Below are 23796 nucleotides of genomic sequence, written 5' to 3' on the forward strand. Positions count from 1 at the left end.
GTGGCCTAGATCACTGGTGATGTACGTGTACGATTGCAACGTAATGAATGTAATCGTAATGCTGTCATAATTATACATTGTGTATGTCGTACTGTTGGTATAATCAGTTTTGTGTGTGTGTGTGTGTGTGTAGCCCAAGGCTCGCGACTGACGCAAAAACAAGCCATTATGACGGTCGCGTTGAATCGCCAATGTGAAACCCGGCCTTTAGACTAGGCTAAAATAGCAACTGCTAACATAGTCTATCCTTATTGCCAGAATCAAAATGCGAACATTACATCGGGCATATGCTAAAATCATAATATATGCAATAAAAAATGGGGTCGAACATTACATTTAGTTGAATATTACATGAGGATATACGGTATTTTTACATACATACATACATACATACTTACATACATACATACCTACTGCATAGAGTAATATATTTACAATATTTTTCACTCAAGGTATGTTTGTGATCTTTAATCAAATCTTTTATATTTCAAGGTCGTCTCAAGCTGCCCATCTTCGACACTTAAATGAACTTGTTGAAGCTCAGGTGCAATTTTATGATCAGTCCTACAAAATCATGACTGAATTGCAAAAGGAAATGGCAAGGTAAGTGTTGATCCTTATGTCATTTTTGTAGACTACAATGCTAAGGAGCAAAGGTAAGTGTACTGTTTAATATTTGTAGGACACCTATATTGTTTAAAGTATCAGGGAGATGATTTATCATTCTGCTTGGATATTGTTTGTACAAGGAAGAATGGATAGTGTGTTTGACTGATATAGCTGTGTGTGAATTTGTACACACCACAAATATACATTATTACTGTACTAATGACAAAACGAAGATTAGCTTTACCATTGGTAGGTAGTAACATAAATTTTAAAGTTTTTGTCCTTTCTCTTTATTAGTAGCTGACGTAGCAAAAATTGCATAGGAACTGAATCGGTTATTTTGTAGGAAAATAGTGAATGTCATCAGTAACTCAAAATCTCAAGATATGTGTGTGAATTTTAAGCCAATTAGTGCCCCAGGTATGCCATTATTAGAGTCAATGAAAGTAAGATAGATGGTGAGGTTTGCCAGCAGAAGTCAGAACTTTATTAGCATTGTTGTATCGTGTAGATTCCAACCACAACTACATTTTTAACTGTTAAGAGTTATGATTTCACAGTTTCTGGAGGCATATTCCATGGTGTCTGTTGTTGTAGCAGAGCAAATTGTCCCATCTGTTGGTAGATAATCCAAGGTAACTCGTGCAGTGATCATGTAACTTTCACTATCCTCCCATCTCTGTTATGATCACTTGCAGTCTACTCTAAAAGTGGGATATGTATACAATTCACTGAAAGGCTCATACAAGTCACAGGTTTGCCCTCTTTAACTCTGACCTGTAGTATATGCAAGCAATATACAGGGCAGTACACAGTTGAGTCATAGTATATATTATTTCATTTGAGCAGTTTGATGATTTTTATCACTCAAATCCTTCCCACCTAAATTAATATTTGCCTATATAAGTTATGGTTAAAACTTATTTTTTAGTGTAAACTACTGATCAAGATAAATCCTTTGGATACCAGCCCTGTGAGAGCTAAATGAATTGACTCAGTGATATCTTCTATATATATTTTTAAGCAAGTGCCGGATATGATAATTTCCTTGGTTGTAAGAGAAAATTATCATATTTTGTTCCATTTTGTTCATGGAAGTTTGGGAGGCTTTTTATATACAAGTACGAAGGGGGAGGAGGGAGGGTCAGTGCTTGGGTTCATTGAGAACCAGAACCTAAAGTACATTGTTCCCCTGTATTTGCGGGGGATGCGTATCAGACCCCCCTACCCCACGAATAGCTAGAATACGCAAATAGTTGAAACCCCTATAAAAACACTTAAAAGTGTATATTTTTATAGTTAACACTCAAGAAAAACCCACTAAAAATGTTTATACTTAGTTTTTTAATAGTTTTATCATAAAAAGTGCATTTTATGGTGATATTGATTAAAAACAACAGGAATTTGTGGATATTTCTTATAAAAAAAAACACAAGTAGGTAAATTTTCCATGAATAATGGGGATATAGTATGTTCTAGAGAGAAATCCGCGAATAAGTGAGTCTGCGAAACCAGAGTGCGCGAATACGGGGTTTTCTCTGTATTTACTGTATATATGTGATCTCACGTATCATGTGAATGCCAAATTTTCACTCATAAAAAATTTGTTTTCATGTATCTTGTGTATCATGTGAATTCCTTTTTTGAGACACCATTTAACCCTCTTACGCCGAAGCGGTAAAAAAAAAAATTGTCTCCCATGTGCAGGAGGTGTTTTAGAGTGAGCGCGGAAGCGGAAAAAATAATTTTTTCAAAAAATCACAGCGTGCTAGTTTTCAAGATTAAGAGTTCATTTTTGTACATGGAACTTACCCAGCAGATATATACTTAGCTATAGACTCCGTCGTCCCCGACAGAAATTCGAATTTCGCGGCACACGCTGCAGGTAGGTCAGGTGATCTACCGCCCCTGCCGCTGGGTGGCAGGAATAGGAACGATTACCGTTCTAGAACCAGATTTTCTCTGTCGCGGTAGTGTCAACATACGTTGTTGCTACCTCCTGACTTGATTTTCGTTTTTTCATCGCCATCGACCTTCTGGGCTGTCTTTTGCAGGGAAGTACTGGGTCTTTGGTTTGGCATACGCTTTTTTAACTTTTTAATGAATTTGGCTTCGAAATTTCGAAGAATATATTACGTGAAACTACCGAATTTTTCGGTAGACACTTATATTTTACAAGGGAAATATTGATTTTTTTTTTTCACTAATACGTGTATAAGTGTTAGAACTTGATGAAGGAAATATAAGATCTAACTTCCTACTTTAGGAAGTCAGAAAGCATATAACTAGATACGCTTCCTTTAGAAGCTTTAAGAGCTCTCGTACTAACGAGCAGTTAGAAGTAATTGACCAATTCTAGTAGTTGTTGCATCCTCATCACCTTCTTACTCCACAGAATCTACAAATTCATATGTGCAAATTTGAAGATAAATGGATGGAGCTCAAAAGGCGAGCTCTAAAAAGGTAAGAAGTGAATATAGTGTTCCCAGTGCAGTGGAGGGTGCGTCTGATCGGCTCCGTAGCGCTTCCAGGCCTAGACCTCTTCCAAACTCCCAGACCCAGTGGAGGAGGAAAGTCGACAGCCGCAGGAAGGTTAGGGAGAACCCCCACCGGTCAGGCGTCCCCTCGGCAGGTTCTGTAGAACGTCCCAGACTGGCCAAGGATAAGCCATTGATAAGGCATCCTTAAAAAAGTGCGTCTCTTCATCTTACATCCGAAAAGACGAAGAATGTATGTTTGGTGAGTGCTCTAGCGCGTTCTTCTGAAAACTAAGTAAACACTGAGCAAGAGCCAGCCGCTGCCATGAAGCCGCGTTCCAGCAAGCTAGCGTGAGGTACGTTCCTATAGCCAGCAGCGAGGCGCGTTCCAGCTAACAGACTAGCGCGAGCCGCGTTCCTACAACCAAACGCGAGCCGCGTTCTAGAAAATTTTTCTTGGCGCAAGGCGCCTTCAAAGAGACGAAGCGGCCAGCCTGGCGCAAATTGCGCCAGAAAAACAGACGGCTAGAGCAAGGAGCCTTACAGTAGAGTGGCAATCAGAACGATCCTTCCATTGAACGTTTCCGGGCAAGAGGCTCTTTCTAAAAGGGGGTCTAGTAGGCGCTCGGAAACTGTCAGGGCGCACGGCGACCTTCCACGCAAGCGGAACGTTCCAGAGCGAGTCTCCTTTCTAGCGCGCGGAACATTCCAGGCGCGCGGAACATTCCAGGCGCTAGGTGCAAGGATCCAGGCGCCAGAATATCCTTTCTCTATCTGCCTCGGCAGGGAAAGAAGGTAGTAGAGTATCTGCTGTATGAGAATACGATACGGCAAATCATAAGCACATACCGTAGTTACTCTTGCTGAGCAACTCAATTACCAGTATCCTTCCAGGAATTTCCTAGGAAGGACTACGCTTAAAGGGATTGTTAAGACACACCTCTTTAGCTTCTAGATTTATCGAAGTCTTGTTTTCGCTTAGATATGCATTATAGAACTTCCTGAAGTTCGATAATAATGTTATAAAGATTCCTTTATTAAATGGAGTAGCTGGCAACTCTGGAAGAGTAAGGCCAGTCGGCTAACGAGACTGCTATCGCTTAGGCACCAACGCAGTATCATGTAGGTGTCGGTCATGAGTGGGCGGTAACATATGTCTCTCCTGCGGGATGGAATGAATAACCGTGTCTCTCCCCTACAATCGTGGTTTTAGCCTCGGATTGAGGGGATAGTTAAGCAAACATAAATAAAATATTGTCTGCCTTTTGCTAAGAAGCTTTCAATAAGAAAGATATTACATTTCAATGCTGTTTACCGTAGGTAACATTTTTAAAGGATTTCTAACGCAGCGAAACTCTATATTGTATAATGCTCTCATGCTTACAAAAGCATGGCTTATTAGAGTACATGCTTAGTGAGACGATGAATGTAGTAGAGAATTCACTTTAAGACTACGGTATGGTCAAGTCTTATGCACATACCGAGGTAACTACAGAATTCCTAGTATCCTTACAAAGGTTTCCTAGATTAATGCTGTTTACCACAATGTGACAGTATTATAAAGGATTCTAATACGGCAGGCGCGCGATATATATAATTTCTCTCATCCTTTCGAGAAACGCACACAACCTTTTTAAATTCGGATATTGCTCAAGAGAAGTTGGGTGAGTCGGATGGGAAACATTCTCTTAGTGGCAGAAGTTGTTTCCCTGAATGGACTATACTACGTATATAAAAGTTTTTTCCCACTAAGAACGGAATTAACATGTGAAGGATGTCGGGTACCATAAAGGCATAGATGTTATGGCACATAACCTAAAAAGAACTAGAAGGAAGCGCCAGCCTGGCGCAAATTGTGCCAGAAGCACCATCCAAGATATTTTCTCGTTTTAGCGAGTTATTAACCTAAGAGTCCAGTAGCCTCTCGGACAGCAGGCTCGGTAACGGCAAGATTCGTTCCTGATTTCGTTACCCATTTATCGAAAAGGGGTCGCTTACAAGAATGATGAAATGATTTATTTTAATCACTTAGGCCAATTCCACGACTCTCTCATATCGCAAAGAGCATCGAGAATCTCTTTTTTCGCCCCGGTTCGCGTTAACAAAAGAGAACCTATTTGGGAACAGACACGGAACGTAACGATCCTTAAGAGGTTCGATGCAAGATTTTGCATGTCCGTGAGAACCTTCTCGATCGAAGATAATAAACTGTTAACATATGTCTAACATTTATTTTTGAAAAGAGTTGTGAGAACCTGCGGAAAGTCTTCTTCATAGATCTCTTTGTAAGGTAGAAGACGAACAGGATTCCTTTAGACTGCTTCTTTTTCCTCGAACCAAGAGAGGTAGCAATATAGACATCTTTAAATTTAAAGAAGGGGAATAAACTTTAGCCTTTTTTCCCCTAGTTATAAATTCTTAACAGATATTAAGATAATTGGGCGTCAAAGGAAGAGAGGATGTATGCCTCATTTTGGCCTTAGAGAGGTTGGATTCACAGAAGTCACGTTCTTCTCACAGCATGTTTCGTAAGGCTTTTCCAAGAGTATCTGGATATTCTATCAGAATCTATTATAAATAGACCTATAAAACCTCTCCACTCTGAGTCTGTCCGCGTGCAGACTGACCAGAAGTGGACATGAATGAGAGGTTTTTTCAAGGTAAATGACAATAGTCATGGCTAAGACATAGAATTGCTGCAGATCGTGCTAGATGGAATGAGGAAACTGTCCTCTTCCGATACCTCTGTGAATCACATAGCGAGGTTTTTTCTTCACTTTCAGAGGGAAGAATCACCTATGCATATATCTGCTATCAAAGAACGCAGTAAAAGGCCATACTCTGTCTCTACAAAGGGAATTAGAGATAACAGAGGATTAAGATCTTCGGGATCTTATACGATACCGCAATCGACAAGAGTAGGATATCATGTACTTCGAATGGGATTTTTTTTGTGGCCACAGATTCCGTGTTCCGACAAAATGGAACTGCTCCTCATCTAACTTCTTTGAGGAAGTTTATGAAGGAATTCTTTGTTTCTCTTAACCCTAAATCGACCAAGAAGACAAGTGAATTTTTTGTGCATTGGAATCTCGCATCAGATTCAATGGAGACTCGGCAATGGGTTCTTGCCAGCATAGTATGTCTGGCAAAAGAAATAAATCCCTCTTTTCCTGATGCAACGCTTTCAGAGAGAAGTTTTAGTTGCCCAGGCAGGGTACTTACATTTTCATCTACAGAAGAAGAGATGGTTTAAACAAAAAACGGGGTATTGTTAAACTTTGCCTTCAGAGTCTTCGGGGTGCGATGAGGGCGGCAAATGCTTCCCAGAAGGTATTCAGAAAGGATACAATAAGAGCTAGAAATCAGGGTTCCGCCCAATTTCAGCTCAGAGTCTCCTTCGACTTCCAGACTCCTTCCCTTCCTTCGGGCAAGGATAGGGAAGAATTCTGCAACGAGGAACCTCATCAACATGTTAAGAAGAGATTCTCGTTAGCAAAAGAAGTGTTCACGAAGGATCCTCCTCAGAGGAACTCTTCTCTCTCGTGTTGTTAGATATCCTGTCGTCTACTGGGTGTAGCTGACTAAAATCACCTCCCCTTGCCAGGGGCCAAAAGCTCAAAGGGGAAGAATTTCTTCCACCCTTCTCCAGTCTCCTGATAAACTATGTGGTTGTTCAGGACTCTCGGACAATGTAGCGCCAGCCAAGCGCCAAATGCCAATACAGGCGAAAAACGCCAGAGGCGGACAGTTCCAAGGAACTCTGTCCATGGTCGGATACTGAGAAGGAGCGGGCCTCCAAACCTGGCGCAAATGCGCCAGAGGCGAACAAATCGGACAGATATAAGAGTGTCCGATGTGGACATCGTCAGACAGCCTAGAGACTCTTCCAAGCTCGAAGCTCCGCAAGTGTGGAGGAGCCAAGCCAGGCGCGAGGCGCCAGCCAGGCTCTAGGAGCCAGCAGGCTCTAGGAGCCAGCCAGGCTCTAGGAGCCAACCAGGCTCTAGGAGCCAGCCAGGCTCTAGGAGCCATCCATTCTTCTAGGAGCCAGCCCAGGCTCTAGGAGCCAGCCATGGCTCTAGGAGCCAGCCAGCTCTAGGAGCCAGCCAGGCTCTAGGAGCCAGCCAGGCTCTAGGAGCCAGCCAGGCTCTAGGAGCCAGCCATGCTCTAGGCCAGCCAGCCAGGCTCTAGGAGCCAGGCAGGCTCTAGGAGCCAGGCAGGCTCTAGGCGGAGCCAGCCAGGCTCTAGGAGCCAGCCGGCTCTAGAAGCCAGCCAGGCGCCATCCAGGTGCCAGGCTCCTTCAAGGCTAGGCTCCAGTCAGGATTGAGGATCCATCCGACGCAAGGCTCCTTCCAGTAAAGAGAAACCTAAAGCTCTGTCATGTAAGAGGGCTAGTCCCCATTGATATGATACAGGTAAGGCTCTGCCATGTAAGTGGGTCAGCCCCCATTGGCACAATCCGAGAAGGCTCTGTCGTGTAAGCGGGCTAGCCCCCATTGACATGATCCAGAAGGGTTTGTCAGTCATAGGTCCCTACCTCGCTGAAACTCTTGAGGCATGCAAGACTCATAGACAGTAATCATGAAGTCTTCTGCCAGGCTCCAGGTGCCTTCCAGGCGCAAGGCACCAGCCAGACGCAAGGCGGTCCAGCCAGGCGACGAGGCGCTAGCCAGGAAGGAGGAGCCAATCAGGCACCAGCCAGGCGCGAGGCGCCAGCCAGGCGCAAGGCGCCATCTAGGCGCGAGGCTCCAGCCAGGCTCTAGGCGCCATTCAGGCGCAAGGCTCCAGCCAGGCGCGAGGCGCTAGACAGGCGCTAGGCTCCTGCCAAGCGCTAGCCAGGCTCCAGGCTTCACCCAGAAGAGATCTATATCAAAGAACGCCCTGGCCTTCTTTGAGACATTGTGATCTCCTAAGCACTTGATAAGTGCATTGATTGGATTCCTTCAAACAGCTGAGAATTAAAAGCGCATGAAGTTGCGAGCTTTTCCGAATTCTTGTTCTTTCCCTAACAATATGTCATAAGGACATATTAGCTGTCACATACAGGAGATGCAAACTCTGTGTTGACTTCCCATTATCCGAAGGATGTCAAGATAACCTTCGAGGGATCCTTCTCTCTTGGTTGATACGTGTCTGCGGATACATTGCTGGGATAGGGAGCAGATACTGATCCTTAACTAGTGAGTTAAATTTTATTAACGTCGTGTTTTTTCTTTGGGTTGTTTGAAAGGAGTTTGTAGATAACTCTTTTCAACTTAAGCACTAACCCTCGTGTTAGGATCAGGTGATCGGGATCGGTGTTGTGCTCCTTAATTATGCCACTAGGCATAGGCATATTGTCATGTAAGAGGCTCTGTCGAGTAAATGGATAAGACCCCATCGACAGACCCACAAGAACTCTTAGCCATAGGTCACATCCTCGCTGAGGCTCTTGAGGCGAAGCAGATTCCTAGGCATTAGCCATGGAGGCTTCCCGCCTGATCAAGTAGAACCAAGGTTTTATTTTATTTATTACCTACAACGTATGTTGTTTACCTGTCTATTCAGTAAATAGTTGTCTCTTTCCCACCACCAAGGGTGTCATCAGCTAAGTATATATCTGCTGGGTAAGTTCCATGTACAAAATGATATTGTTAAGATACAATAAGTTTTGTACATACTTACCTGGCAGATATACGATTGATGGCCCACCCAACCTCCCCTCAGGAGACAGGTGGAAGAGAAAATCTGGTTCTAGAACGGTAATCGTTCCTATTCCTGCCACCCAGCGGCAGGGCGGTAGATCACCTGACCTACCTGCAGCGTGTGCCGCGAAATTCGAATTTCTGTCGGGGACGACGGAGTCTATAGCTAAGTATATATCTGCCAGGTAAGTATGTACAAAACTTTATTGTATCTTAACAATATCATTTTTGGCTCCTTTTTTTGTCATTGGCTGATGTTTAGTATGCAACCATCACAAATGAAAAAAATTATCATTATCATATATAAATAATGCGATAGATGATAGCGCAAAAACGAAATTTCATATATAATTGTATTCAAATCGCGCTGTGCGCAAAACGGTTAAAGGTAACAAGTTACTTTTTTTTTCGTTGTAATGTACACTAAATTGCAATCATTTGGTATATAACACTTGTAAACGATAAAAGCAACACAGAGAAAATATTATCACAAAATAATGCATGAATTCGTAACGCGCGGACATAAACAAATATTTTTTTCAGAAATTCACCATAAATCTAAATATTGTCCTAGAGACTTCCAATTTCTTTCAAAATGAAGCAAATGATTGAATATTACTATACTGTAAGAGTATTAGCTTACAATTGCAGTTTTCGACCATACCTGACGAGTTAAAGTTGACCGAATGTCAATTTTTTATATATATATTTTTTATATGCAATTATTTCTGGAAATAAGAAATAAAAGCTACAACCTTCAACTATTTTTTCGTTTTATTCTACATGAAATTGCGCACATTTTCATATATAAAACTCTATGAAATGCCTAATATGAAATGGAGCAAATATTCCGAGAATGGTACGTACGCATTTCGGAGATTTGTGGCGGAGAATCCGCGTGCGGAGGGAAGGAAAGATTTTTTTTTAAATTCACCATAAATCTAAATATTTTGCTAGAGACTTCAAATTTGTTTCAAGATGAAGATAAATGACTGAATATTACTAGACTGTAAGAGTTTTAGCTTACAATTGCGTTTTTCGACCATTTCGGTAGAGTCAAAGTTGATCGAACATGGTTTTTTTTCTATTTATCGTGATTTATATGCAAATATTTCAAAAATGAGAAAAGCTACAACTTTTAATTATTTTTTGTTGTATTCTAAATGAAATTGTGCACATTTTCATATATAAAACTTTATGTAACGGCTAATTTAAAATGGTGCAAACATTACCACAATCGCAACGTATGATTTTTTCGGAAGAGTTTACCGCGCGGACGTAAAAAAATGTTATCTTTTTCATAAATTCACCATAAAATCGAAAATATTTTGCTAGAGAACTTCCAATTTTGTTGTAAAAATGAAGGTAAATGCTTGATATTACTAGAATATAAGCGTTTTAGCTTACAATTGCGTTTTTCGACTATTTCGGTAGAGTCAAAGTTGACCAAAGGTTGAAATTTTGGCAATTATCATTATTTATATGAAAATATCTCAAAACTGATAAAAGCTACAACCATGGATTATTTTTAGTTGTATTGTGCATGAAATTGCGCACATTTCCATATATAAAACTTTATATAACGGCTAATTTTAAAATGGTGCAAACATTACCACAATCGCATGTATAATTTTTTTCGGAAGAGTTACCGCGCGGACATAAGGAAAAAGTTTTTTCATAAATTCACCATAAATCAAAATATTGTGCTAGAGACTTCCAATTAGTTGCAAAATTAAGGTAAATGATTGAATATTACTAAAATATAAGAGTTTTAGCTTACAATTGCGTTTTTGACCATTTCAGTAGAGTCAAAGTTTGACCGAAGGTTGAAAGTTTGGCAATTATCGTTATTATATGAAAATATTCTCAAAACTGATTAAAGCTACAATCATGAGTATTTTATTGTTGTATTTTACATAAAAATGCGCACATTTTCATATACTTCATGTACAGTGGGGCCTCGTTATCCACGGGGGATAGGGCCCGACCCCGCCAACCCCCCGTGATAAGTAAATACCCGTGTTATCCTGATACCCCCCTCAAAAATTGCTTAAAACTGCCTACTTTAATAGTTAACCCACCCAAGACCAGTATTCCAATGTTTATAACTGCCTACTTTAGTTCAAACACCAAATATGTTTTCAACTATCACCTAAAACTAAATTCAAGACAGTTTTTAAAGTTTATTGTACAAAATTAGCCTTAAAAATAAATGTAGTATATGTACTACTGTACATATGTAGCCTACTAGCCTAGGGATTACAGCTAGAAGCCTACTAACGCATGGTGGGCCTCTTTTTTTTTTTTTTTTTTTTTTTTTTTTATAAGGAAAGAGAGGATGAGTGGTAAGAGAACTTTCAAAATTATGTAAATCATATGGTACTCACCAACAATCTATGTTGATAAAAGATGGCGACGATTTTTGCAGTGCAATCCAGTAATATAATAACGATAATGCTACCAACAGTATGCAGCGAAACATCTCTTCCCTTCGTCACAACACGTTAATAGTATATTCCACGTAAAAACCTTCATCTGACCTTTAGGCGTCTTTCCCATAGGAGTAAAAGAATCAGGGCTTTTGGATGCCACATAATTAACTTGTTTATATGGGTACAATTTAAAGAACGCGCCGACACCACATTTCATAACAACAACAAACCAACCTTGGACAAACGTTGGACAAACGTGAGTAGGCCAGTGTTGCCAACTGGGAATGGCATTTTCTTGCTAGATTTTGTTCCATAAAGGCTAAAAAAAATCACATACCGTATATACTCGAATAACGTGCAATCTCCCATATCGTGCGACCCCCAAATTTCACCAATAAACAGTGGTTTGTGTTTTGTCATGTATCTCATGTATCATGCAAGTTCATAAGGTTGGTGGTTTAGCCTGCTAATGGCCGAGTCATTCAGATGTGTGCTGATGCTAGTCAAGTTACGTTAATTTTCTTATTAATCTCGAGAATTTAATAGAAAATCTCAAGATTAAACAAAAATCCCAATAGATAATAAAATATTGTAAAAATAACACGCCTTGGAGTCCTTAATTCATCTCTCTCTCTCTCTCCTCTCTCTCTCTCTCTCTCTCTCTCTCTCTCTCTCTCTCTCTCTCTCTCTCTCTCTCTCTCTCTCAGGAATAAATACGTACGTACTGTAATTTGATTCTTTCACCAACGGGTATCAGTAATGTGTAGACATAGTGTGCGTGTTTAAAAAAAATGTGCAGTACACACACATTTCCAATGTTTCGGTTTTTGGAATTTTTTTAGATTTCGGAAATGTGAGGTCAGATGCATGATCAAACAAACGCCACTACTGCAGCAAAAAACATTTTTTCCCTTTATGTTTTGTTTTCATTATTGTTATTTATTAATTACAGTTTATTTAAATAAATATTAATATAATACTGTTAATGATGTGAGATAATTAAGATCACCTATAATAAAATAGTGGGACAATTAATACCATATGTTCACTAATAGGTATTTTCATTTTCAAACAAATTCCGTAAAACAAAAAATATATGTACATAACAATCAAAATATAATAATGTTTTGCAGTTCAACTTGTGAATTTTAACAATAAGTATGACTATATAATATATTTCACCATATCGATCTTGAAGTTGAAGAGTCGTAAAATTCTGAGGATGGTCCGGGAAAGGATTTGTACTTTGTGATTACGTATCGCTACAACACCCATGTGGTATTTTCATACCACTATATTGATGACGCATCGCTACGACACACTGGTGTTTTTCATACCACTATACGTTAAAGTTAAAAACATGACTATAGAATCGACTTTGCGACTTCGTTCACTTTGATATTTTTAACGATACAATAACTATCATTTGTACTACTAAAACCATCTTCACATAAGTAATTTTTTGTAAGATATGTGTTGTTGCAAAAGCTAGCTTATACATAAAAGGCTTTTAATAAGTCATCTTAGATATACATATGCACCCAAACTCATTTTGGGGAAATTTACTGCTGTTTCCTCGGATATTGAAATACTTTAGCATCATTCAAACACTTTAATAATATAATGCATAAATACTAGGCTATACATATTTACATCGTATACAAATACTACATACAGTTATATACACATACTTTTATATACAAAGTTAACAGTTATATAAACATACTTTTATATACAAAGTTAATCATATGAGTAGTGATCAGACGACAGCTGTGCACTGGACTACGTACGTACTACTTGGAAGATAAAACAAACAAAAATTTTGTTGTTGTTAGTCCCGCCCTGGATAGATTAACATTTTTCCTGAGATTAAGAGCTGAATTTTGTTTTGAAGGTATGTCAACCGCGTTATTATATTATTGTTTTCACGAAGGAATAATTATATAAAGAAAATTATTGAGTAATTTTTGCCGTCGGCAGTCAGAAAATCACGAACATGGTAACGTTCAAACCTAGTGCCATCCATGCCATATGTCTATAAATAGAACAGAAGCAGAGGGCAGTCATTGGATAACAGATCTCCATGACTACCAACCAACCAATCAGGTGTTAGTTATACTACTCTGTAATTTTTTAGAATGAACGTTTACACACACGAAGCTAACGATGATGTATGTGTTTTTTTTGCATACAGTACGTAGTTTTAGTTTTTATTATTAGTGTAAGTATTTTACTGATTTCATGAAGAATAGAATGATTCCTTCTCATTACTTTGAATGCAAAATGGCTTGAAGATTCTTCCGCAAAAAAGAAGAGAGAAAAAAAACTTTTCCTTAGAGGATGATACCTATTTACTAACGCGGTTGACATACCTTCAAAACAAAATTCAGCTCTTTAATCTCTGGAAAAATGTTAATCTATCCCGGCGACTAATAACAACAAAATTTTTGTTTGTTTTATCTTCCAAGTAGTACGTACGTAGTCCAGTGCACAGCTGTCGTCTGATCACTACTCATATGATTAACTTTGTATATAAAAGTATGTGTATATAACTGTTAACTTTGTATATAAAAGTATGTGTATATAACTGTATGTAGTATTTGTATACGATGTAAATATGTATAGCCTAGTATTTATGCATTATATTATTAAAGTGTTTGAATGATGCTAAAGTATTTCAATATCCGAGGAAACAGTAGTAAATTTCCCCACAATGAGTTTGGGTACATATGTATATCTAGATGACTTAAATTATAAAAGCCTTTTATGTATAAGCTAGCTTTTGCAACAACACATATCTTACGAAAAATTACTTATGTGAAGATGGTTTTTAGTAGTACAAATGATAGTTATTGTATCGTTAAAATATCAAAGTGAACGAAGTCGCAAAGTCGATTCTATGTCATGTTTTTCCTAAACGCGTTGACTTAAAGGAGAACGTTATTTTGGTTGTTTATCACTGCCTCAAACCCATTTAACAAGCAGTGTATGTATGATAATTCTAAACTATTATTCACTACCAAAATAACGATGATAGTTTGTAGTATTGAAAATTAATGTTACATATATTCCAAACATTATTACTACGTTGCATGAATAGTACTATAAATATTTCAAAAGATAATCTTGCTGTGAACGCTACCATAATTTGATTTTCATATACGTACTTACATTTTGTCAGCTGGGCTGGCCTCGGCATAGATTAAAATTGATTTCACTGATATGGAAGTTACTCCACGAATAGCCTATTATTATGAAGATATGACGACTTAAAGGAGAACGTTATTTTGGTTGTTTATCACTGACACAAACCCATAACAATGCAGTGTATGTATGATAATTCTAAACTATTATTCACTACCAAAATAACGATGATATTTTGTATTGAAAATTAATGTTACGTATATTCCAAAACATTATTACTACGTAGCATGAATAGTACTATAAAAATTTCGAAAGATAATCTTGCTGTGAAACGCTACCATAATTTGATTTTCATATACGTACGTACATTTTGTCAGCTGGCTGGCCTCGCATAGATAAAGTTTGATTTCACTGATATGGAATTGACTCCACGAATAGCCTTTTTATTATGAAAGATCATGACGATATATAAGGTAAAAAATGTTTTTATGTATTTCGTTTACGCTTCGTCGCCAATAACAAACAGCAATACTTACTATAATCTATGACAAATAGCGTTTGTATGACTTCATTGTTCAGAGAAGTTATATACAATACTGCCAAAATAATAATGAAGGTTCGAATTAATTTAGCCTTAATGTTATTACTACTGTAATTACACTACCACTACTATTAAAATTTCTAAAAGTTTATCAAACAATAAATGTCGCTTTGAACGCAACCGTATACATAAACCATTTTCGTACGTAAAGGTATATGCTTACATTTTGTGCCTGGCCACTCCGACGATAAGTTGAGTGCAATGATGTGGAATTTTATTCCTTGAATAGGCTATTTATTTAATGCAGATATGACTATAATATATAGGTAAGAATGGTTTTATTACCTTTATTGTCAGTTAATATCATAATGTGAATGTTTGTGTACTTTGGTGGTTATCGCACTGCAACTACGCTTAGCCTACCAATGAACGTCTACATAAACCTTGAATAGGCTATTCATTTCGAAGATAGGACAATAATATATTAGGTGAGAATGGTTTTATTACCTTTATTGTCAGTTAATATCATTATATGAGTCTTTAAATGAATGTTGGTAGTTATCGGACCACGGCCAAGGGTTAGCCTACCGAAAAACATCGCATACGCAACACAACAAACCTGTGATGCAGCGATTCATACCAGTGATGTAACATGAGAAACGGTCCAAGAAAAAACCCGTGATTAACTGGATCCGTGAATACTGATCCGTGAATAAGCGATGCCCCACTGTAACGGCTAATTTACAATGGTACAAAAATTATGTCAAACTGACGAAATAATTTCCGAGATGTGTCACAGATACTTTTTAGTGCGGCAAGAAAGAAATTCGCGCTTGCGCGCCTGCGTAACGATTGTAAACAAAACAACACCTTGATCCGTGAACTCCAGCATCCCCCCAAGGCGCGTGATTCAAAAGTTTTTAGGCAGGTAGGCCTATAAGTATTTTTTCCGCGAATTTAAAAAAACTTTTGTAAGTCGACGTAAAATACGTCCAGTCGGCACACGGGAGACAAAAAATGTCGACGTAAAATACGTCCAGTTGGCGTAAGAGGGTTAACTTCTTTACCTCCATCTTTTTATCCAATCTTTTAGTTAAATAAGTTTAAAAAAGTAAAATAAACTGATAAAAGTATTATTAGTAAAGTTATATTCATTGCATAAACGAGTACAGTGGTCCCCCATATTCACGAGGGATGTGTACTACCCCCCCCCCCCCCCCCGCAGTAGCTAGAACCCACGAATAGTTGGAACCCCTACAAAAATCCTTAAAAAATGGCCTATTTTGTTAGTTAAAACTCAGGAAAAAAACTCACTAAAATTTATTATACAGGGTGATTCAAAAAGAATGACCCTATTTCATGATTAAATATTTTATGAAGGAAAAATAGCAAAAAATAAAACTTACAATACAAGTATTCTACTAACAGTCAAGTTTGATTTCACATGTTACAAGTGCTCAATATGGCCACCCCTTGCGGCACGAACAACATCAATACGATTTGAGAATTCTTCCCAAACACGTTGAAGCACATCAGGATCAATTGAATTGATCGCTGTTGTTAATCGATGTTTTAAGTTTTCCATATGGGGCGCCTCCCCACTGGAGCTTATCAGTTGGAGCATTTTTAAATGAAAAACTGCCTCTTTGTTCCGCCTTTGCCAACTGACCTGGAAAACTTAAAACATCAAATAACAACAGCGATCAATTCAATTGATCCTGATGTGCTTCAACGTGTTTGGGAAGAATTCTCATATAGTATTGATGTTGTTCGTGCCGCAAGGGGTGGCCATATTGAGCACTTGTAACATGTGAAATCAAACTTGACTGTTAGTAGAATACTTGTATTGTAAGTTTTATTTTTTGCTATTTTTCCTTCATAAAATATTTAATCATGAAATAGGGTCATTCTTTTTTAATCACCCTACCTGGTTTTTTAATAGTTTTATCACAAAGAGTGCATGTTATGATGAAATTGATGAAAAAGATCAGGAATTTGTTGCTATTTCTCATAGAAAAATACCACAAATGCTCCAATTTCCCACGAATAATGGGTGGATATATTCCAGAGAGAAATCCGCGCGAATGTGTGAGTCCGCGAATGCGTGAGTCTGTGAATGCCAAGAACGCCAATACAGGGGGGCCCACTGTACATCCATAAACAACCAAAGGAGAAACAGCTGTTATGCTGCTGTTCAACCATCGTACAATAGTAAACAATTAGTACTGTAGTTGTGTTACAAATGACGTTAAATGACGTTAAATAGAATAGGACTGATATATTTTTAATTATAACCCTTATTTGTTATGGAGAAAAGATTGGCAAGGAAATATATTACTAAATTTAAGTTTCATGCTGTAGCTGAAATTGAGAAAACAATGCTCAAGCTGCTAATGACTATAAATTATTGTGTATTGCTAACATGGATGAAACTCCCCTGAACTTCGATATGCTTTCTAACTCAACCTTAAACAAAATTGGAGAAACAACTATTTTAATCAAAACTGCTTGGCATGAAAGAGAGACATTTTACTGTTGTTTTAACTGTATGGCAGATATGACAAAACTTTCCCCCCTGGTTATCTTTAAACGGAAATTGAATTGATTCCTAAACAAAAATTCCCAAATGGTATCGTTGTCCATGTTCATGAAAACATAAATATTGCAAATAGTGCATGATTGTTATGTTTATATTTTATAATGCAATAGTAAGTAATATGAGAATACGTACAATATTATTAGACAGTAGTATAGTGAAGTAAAGCATAACTAAAAGATCTGTGGAGAGATGCATATTCATTGTGTTTTTATTTTATGATACTGTGTGAATATTACATATGCTAATTTTATATCATGTATGATGCGACCAACTTGAATGAGCTTAAAAATTAGGCCTTCAAAGTTGCATGATACGCGAGTATATACAGTAATTATTTCCATTTTCAAGGATGCCAGGACCATAAACATAGAACTGATGATTAGCTGGTGTGTTCCATTTATTCTTCCTTTTTAATGTAGAGGCCATAGGAGGATAGTAACCATCATAGCAGAGTGACTAAACATCTTAAATTACTTGAATTTCTTTGAATGAAGCTTCCAACCATGTTTATAGATCTCATTTCACTGAGGTTACTGAAATAGCCACAATGTGTTTGACAGTGAAATCATTAAGGCAGGACTATAGTACATCTCATGTGTTTAACAGGCTTTGAAACCCAAGACGTTGGAGGTGAGACATAGGGTCTCTAAACACTTAAACTTAGAATGGTCTGATCTATAGCAAACTGATTATAAATGTTAATAGTATAAGCTCATTGAAGACCGAGTCACATATCTGTATTACCAAAGGGCTCAACCTGAAGGATTTATTCTAAAGTGAGGTGTGAAAATTGGAGCAAGGTGAAAACAGTAGTACAGGTAAATAAATAGGAAGAGACCAGTGGTATTTCACCCAGGTTACTGAAACAGCCACAATGCATTTGACTGTGAAATCATTAAGGCAGGATTATATATCTCACATGTATCTAACAGGCACTGGAACCCGAGATGGAGCTGAGACATAGGATTGCTAAACACATTAACTTTAAACAGCTTGATCTATAGTTAAATTATTATAAATGTTAATATACGGTAAGCTTGTTGAAGACTGAGTCACATATCTGTATATTCAAAGGGCTCAACTGGAAGGATTTATATTCTAAAGTGAGGTGTGAAAATTGGAGCAAGATGAAGACAATAGTACAGGTAAATAAGAAATCAGGGGTAATGGGTGAAAAGTAAATAAGAAAATAATGTGATGGCATGGTTTCCTGCTTCCTTTTGGCCTCATTTTTTAATGTACACCTTGCCTTAGTTTCAAATATTACTGCTATGATGAATATCACATGGTCATGATATTTTTTGCTAGTAATACCAACTTGAAGATCAGGGTAGTTTTTCATTTGGAAAAAGTTTACCGTCTTCCCCTTTTTAAAATAATAGTATAGAATTCTGTGAAAAAAAATATGTATGTATTCTAGACAACAAACCTAACTTTAATGCTTGAGTACTATCCTTATGTTATCTGTAATTTGAACCAGTTTTCAGCAAACCCTAAAGATGGGATAAAAGAATGGCTGTGCTAGTGACAGGCATGCCTAGTATTAATAATAGCAGTTCTACACAATTACTAAATTTGGATAACATCTCAGCTGAAAATATGGTAATTGTAAACTATGTAGTACTGTATTTTCCAGTGTCAAAGGTGTTACATACTTTCTTTTTCCTAAAATGAGTCTTGGAAAGTTACTATGCATGAGAGGTTGAAGGTTACATTTTTCATCAGCTCAACGTAAACAAGGAAGGAGATTTTCTCTGCTAGACAGTAACCAGAATGCCAGTATATGACCTCCAAATAAAGTGTATGTATAGTAAACAAACAAGAGTATTGTAAAGAAAAAAATTTACCTTGTCAGAAAAATTCATTTTTATATTGAAAAATATGGACATGTAGTAATTTAATGTTGCACTATGTGTTGTATTAGTGTTACAAGTATTTTTTTTGTCCACAAATGACTCTCACTTGAAGAAAACATTATTAGCAGACATTAGTATTAAAACTGTACTATGTTAAAAGGGTTTACCAGTAAATCTAATTAGAGCAAGACTATCATAATGAAAGTGGAAATTGTTTAGTGCATTGCTTTTTTATGATGGTGTCTTCAGAAATTCACACAACTTTATTCTTGGTGATACTGTGCAAAATATTTTCAGGTTTTGCAGATTGAAATGTTTTTACTTTTAGAGGGTATGTAATAGTATTTGTATTTTATGAGTTTTAATTGTTATTAAATTTTTATTTTGTTGTAGTAATTGAGATGTTGTGGTTATGCCAGGCTCTAGCCAAAGTGTAACTGTGCAGTGAAATGTTATTCTGTATTTAAGGTTCCTATTGTTTTTAGTTTTCCCTTTCTGTAAGATTGAGAGACTTACTGCATAGGCCTACATCCAGTTCTGTCAAAATCTTAAAATACTGTACCAAGTGAAGCCCCATCCAGTTTCACACACTGAGACACGTTGATCAACAAAATATCTGATGCAACATGGCTGGGTAGTTTATACTGTAGTATATATTACTTTGTAGTCTATTCAGTTTTTCATGCAACTTTTTTGTCATCTTGAGAAAAGCTTATTTAATATTCAAGTCACTGATGTTGAAAAAATGTAAAATGATATTTTCGAAAGACAATGAAGAAGAAATAAACAATAATTAAAATGCTTTAGCAGCTGTAACCTCAGTATTTAATGCATTGAGGCAATCAAAAGTGTGTGCAAGCCATCTGAAGCAAAACTATGAACTAGGGCATGTTTTTGCCTTATTTTTATTTGTCTCTTTTTGTTGACAAAATTTTGCTAATCAAAGTGAAAGTGCACCTTCAGGTTGGAGCATCATAGATGCCGGGAAATATGGCAATTGATTTTATACAGGTATTCAGACAGCATCTTCAGGTTGGAGCATCATAAATGCAATTGAACTTAAGGTGCTCCCTACTTGTTGCAGTGACTTGAAAATTCTGCTTTTGCCTTCCTGCCCTATAAAGGATACGTAAATTGTATCCCCCCATTGTTTTGTGAGGTTTCTTGCATTTAGCATAAAATGACCTCATGATTTTAGAATATTACATATTATATAATAAGGACTTAAAGTGTTGCTCATATATTTTGCATTATATTCGTGCTAGTATCCATTATTTTATTTTTGAGGAATGTTGCTATGAAAGAGCATAATAATAGTATTGTGTTGAGTTTGATGTATCTCCCACTTTGTGATGATTTGTGTTTGTACCCTCTTAGAATTATGGAAAGTGCAATCCTGAAAAGCTGTCATATTCAAGGCTCAGTTGTGGTTCTAGAGCTTGATTATACAGCACTGTGCTACATTAAGGCCTGCTATGTAATGCAGTATACTCTAGGCTGCCTCTAGGCTGCAATGTATGTATTCCAAAACAAATTCAAGCTGTGAGGTTATGTATGTGTTTATATCTGGGAAGTAAACAATTAAAAGTTTTTATTGTTGGGTTGGATAGAGGCGAGAGAACAGGAGTGTGAATTAGCCTGGAGTGAGGGGAGTAACCACCAGCCACGTTACACAGTAGATCTGCTTTTCTTGGAGTATAAGAATTTTTCTTTGCATTTGTTAAAATATCTAAAATTTATTCATTACAATTGCTCTTTGATTCAGAACTTTTTATTTGTATCATTCTTACATTATTGACTTATGTTCATTTGGTGTCAAGTGCATTGACTTATTCCAGTTTTGTTAATCCTACACATTGTGTAATGCTTCTTTTTTAAAGTATCCCTCTGTTATTGGTATTTACAAATCATTTTTGGAGTAATGATGGTGTAATAAATGTTTAATTCCTTTCACCGGAAAAGTTCAGAAAGTGTCAGAAAATAAGGAAAATCACACAGAGGTTTTTTTGTTTTCTCAAGATTTCAATCCTTTTGAACTATGTTATTTACCCTAAAATGGGAGCCATCTTGACCTCTCCTAAGTAAGCTAGGTTTTGATTAGTCCGTGTTTTTTTTTTTTATGCAAAGAAGCTCTTTAAAGTACAGTACATGCGGAAAGTGAAAGCGACCCCTGAAAAAAAATTTCAAGTTAGGTTAAAATAAGTGTGAAATCGGGTACTCAAGTTGCTTTTAGTAATTTGTTGTATTCACCCTGACACTTGACTGTGTCCTTCAGGCAGTTAGGAACACTCAAAGCAAGGTTCTGGAGTGTCTCCAAGGGCAGCTCCTCTCACACTTGCCAAGTAGCCGCCTCAAGCTGGGTGATTGAGGAGGTTGGATGCCTGCTGAGTTTTTTTTTTTTTTTTTTTTTTTTTTTTTAATGACTGCCCAGAGATACTCGATGGGGTTCAGATCAGGGTTGTTCCATGGCCAGTCATCTAAATAAGGCACACAATAATCAGAGAGGCAGTGTTTCACAGTTTTAGCGGAATAGCAAGGCGCCCTGTCATGCATGAAAAACTCATCACCACTCTTTGCAAAACTGCGCTCTAACCCCCATATGAAAAGGAGCTCCGTACCATAAGATTTGCGGTGCGTTTCAGTTGTTTCATTGTACTGGGGGAGGTGAGAATCCGAATTTGATGGCCAGTACACACACTTTGCACCAATACCAGTTACAAAGAAAGTGGCTTCATCTGCCCAAAGCACTTTCTTCCACTCCTCTAAGCCCCACACTGAGTACTATTTCTTAGCAAATTTAAGGCGCCAGGCCTTCTGGACGTCAGATGAAGGCGGCTTCTTCCTGGCCTTGTAGCTCCACAGCAGCAGATCATCATGAATTCGTTGCTGCACCGTCCTTAAAGACACACGTCCAAGTAGCTGGGGGTTCTTTTCCTTAATTTCTTAAGCTGTAAGGGAAGGATCAGCCTTCAACTGCCGATGTATAACCTTTAAAGTCCTCGAAGATGTTATCCAAGGGCGTCCAGACTTAGGGCGTGGGGCAAGGGCAGATGTACATCCACTGTCCTGATATTGCTGCACCCACCACTGAACAGTTCGAACACACTATCCTTTCTGGGCAACGATATCTTAAGAACTAATGCCTGCTGCATGCAGCTCTATTATCAATTTGGGTCTGACCTCGCATCACTTTTTTTGCTTTCCTTTTGGAAACAAAGCCTGGAGGCAACTGGCACTTGTGGTGGGGTTCTTGAACAGTGTTGCTATGTCATACAGTGCAGCCAGGCATTTGCCTAATCAGTTCTCTTACTTGTAGCGAGTTTAGAGGGTGGTGTTAAAAAGCGCTTAAATACAAGGCGAGGCTGTCGCAGCGCCTTGACTTTCCATGCGTACTGTAGTTTAATGATTGTAACCCTATTTGTCCCCGCAAGCAATTACATTTGATTTGCAATTTCCCATGATATACTTCACATACTTTTTGTGGATGACTTTCAATACCATTTCCTAGGACTGAAATGGCTTTGGTTTAATATGGATAAAACACAATGGCTTCAAGTTTTTTACAAAAATTATCATTGTGCATTTCTGCTGTCTTTGAGAAGTACTTGAAGACCCTGCTATTTATGTATTAAGGGTGGAAGTATTTTTTGTGCAAAGGAGGCACATTTCTTAGGATTAGCTTTTGACCATTGGTTAATGTTGGTTGCTCATTTTAAAGCTCTTAAAAGCAACCGTATGGATGTACGTATTTAATATTTTAAAAGTACTGACACACATCTTTATATGTAGAACATCAGGCTTTTAAGGTTACAAAGATTATAATTTATCAAAACATTCTTAAAATATCCAATGCGGCACGAATGAGTGCATGCTTGAGAATATCATAAAATCCACGTAAGAAGGTGAGTGAAAACCAGGACTTTGAACAAGTAGTATTTTCATAGTGTATTTTATGATATTCTTAAAATATATTCACCTGCAACCTTATCCAGGTTACAGGTTTTAGACTCTGTGCACCATTCTGGCATCAGACTTGCTACAGGTGCTTTTAAATCCTCTGTTATCCAAGCCCAGTTAGTTGATTCAGGGAAGTTACCACTAGACTTCTACTGGCAGATTGTAGTCAGCAGACAACTGGTATAGATCACACAGACTTCCCAGTTCCCTCACTTTTAAAACTACTTCAAAAGAAACTTTAATTGTTATGAGACACACCCAAAGCATTTTTAACTTCTCATGCACTGCCAATAAGTAAGCTAGGCTTTTATCAGTCCCTGGGTTTTTCATGCGAAGAAGTCCTTTAAAGTAGTGTAATAATTGCAACCCTATTTGTCCCTGCAAGAAATTACGTTTTATCTGCAAAATTTCCCATGATAACCGCCATGCATGGTTTGTGGATTACTTATCAGTGTCATTTCCTAGGACTGAAATGACTTTGATTTAATATGGATAAA

The 23796-nt window shown here is 37.7% G+C and overlaps 1 protein-coding gene across 4 annotated transcripts in view; it reads left to right on the forward strand.

The window, feature by feature from the left end:
- LOC135212664 (endophilin-B1-like) overlaps positions 1-23796 on the forward strand; it is a 349729-nt gene that overhangs the window by 254286 nt on the left and 71647 nt on the right. For all 4 annotated transcript variants that reach the window (XM_064246314.1, XM_064246310.1, XM_064246312.1 and 1 more), the window contains one exon: positions 493-603. In XM_064246314.1, the coding sequence (XP_064102384.1) occupies positions 493-603 (111 nt within the window). The remainder of the gene's footprint in view (positions 1-492; positions 604-23796) is intronic.

This window comes from Macrobrachium nipponense, chromosome 41 (genome assembly GCF_015104395.2).
Source record: "Macrobrachium nipponense isolate FS-2020 chromosome 41, ASM1510439v2, whole genome shotgun sequence".
NCBI classification, from domain to species: domain Eukaryota; kingdom Metazoa; phylum Arthropoda; class Malacostraca; order Decapoda; family Palaemonidae; genus Macrobrachium; species Macrobrachium nipponense.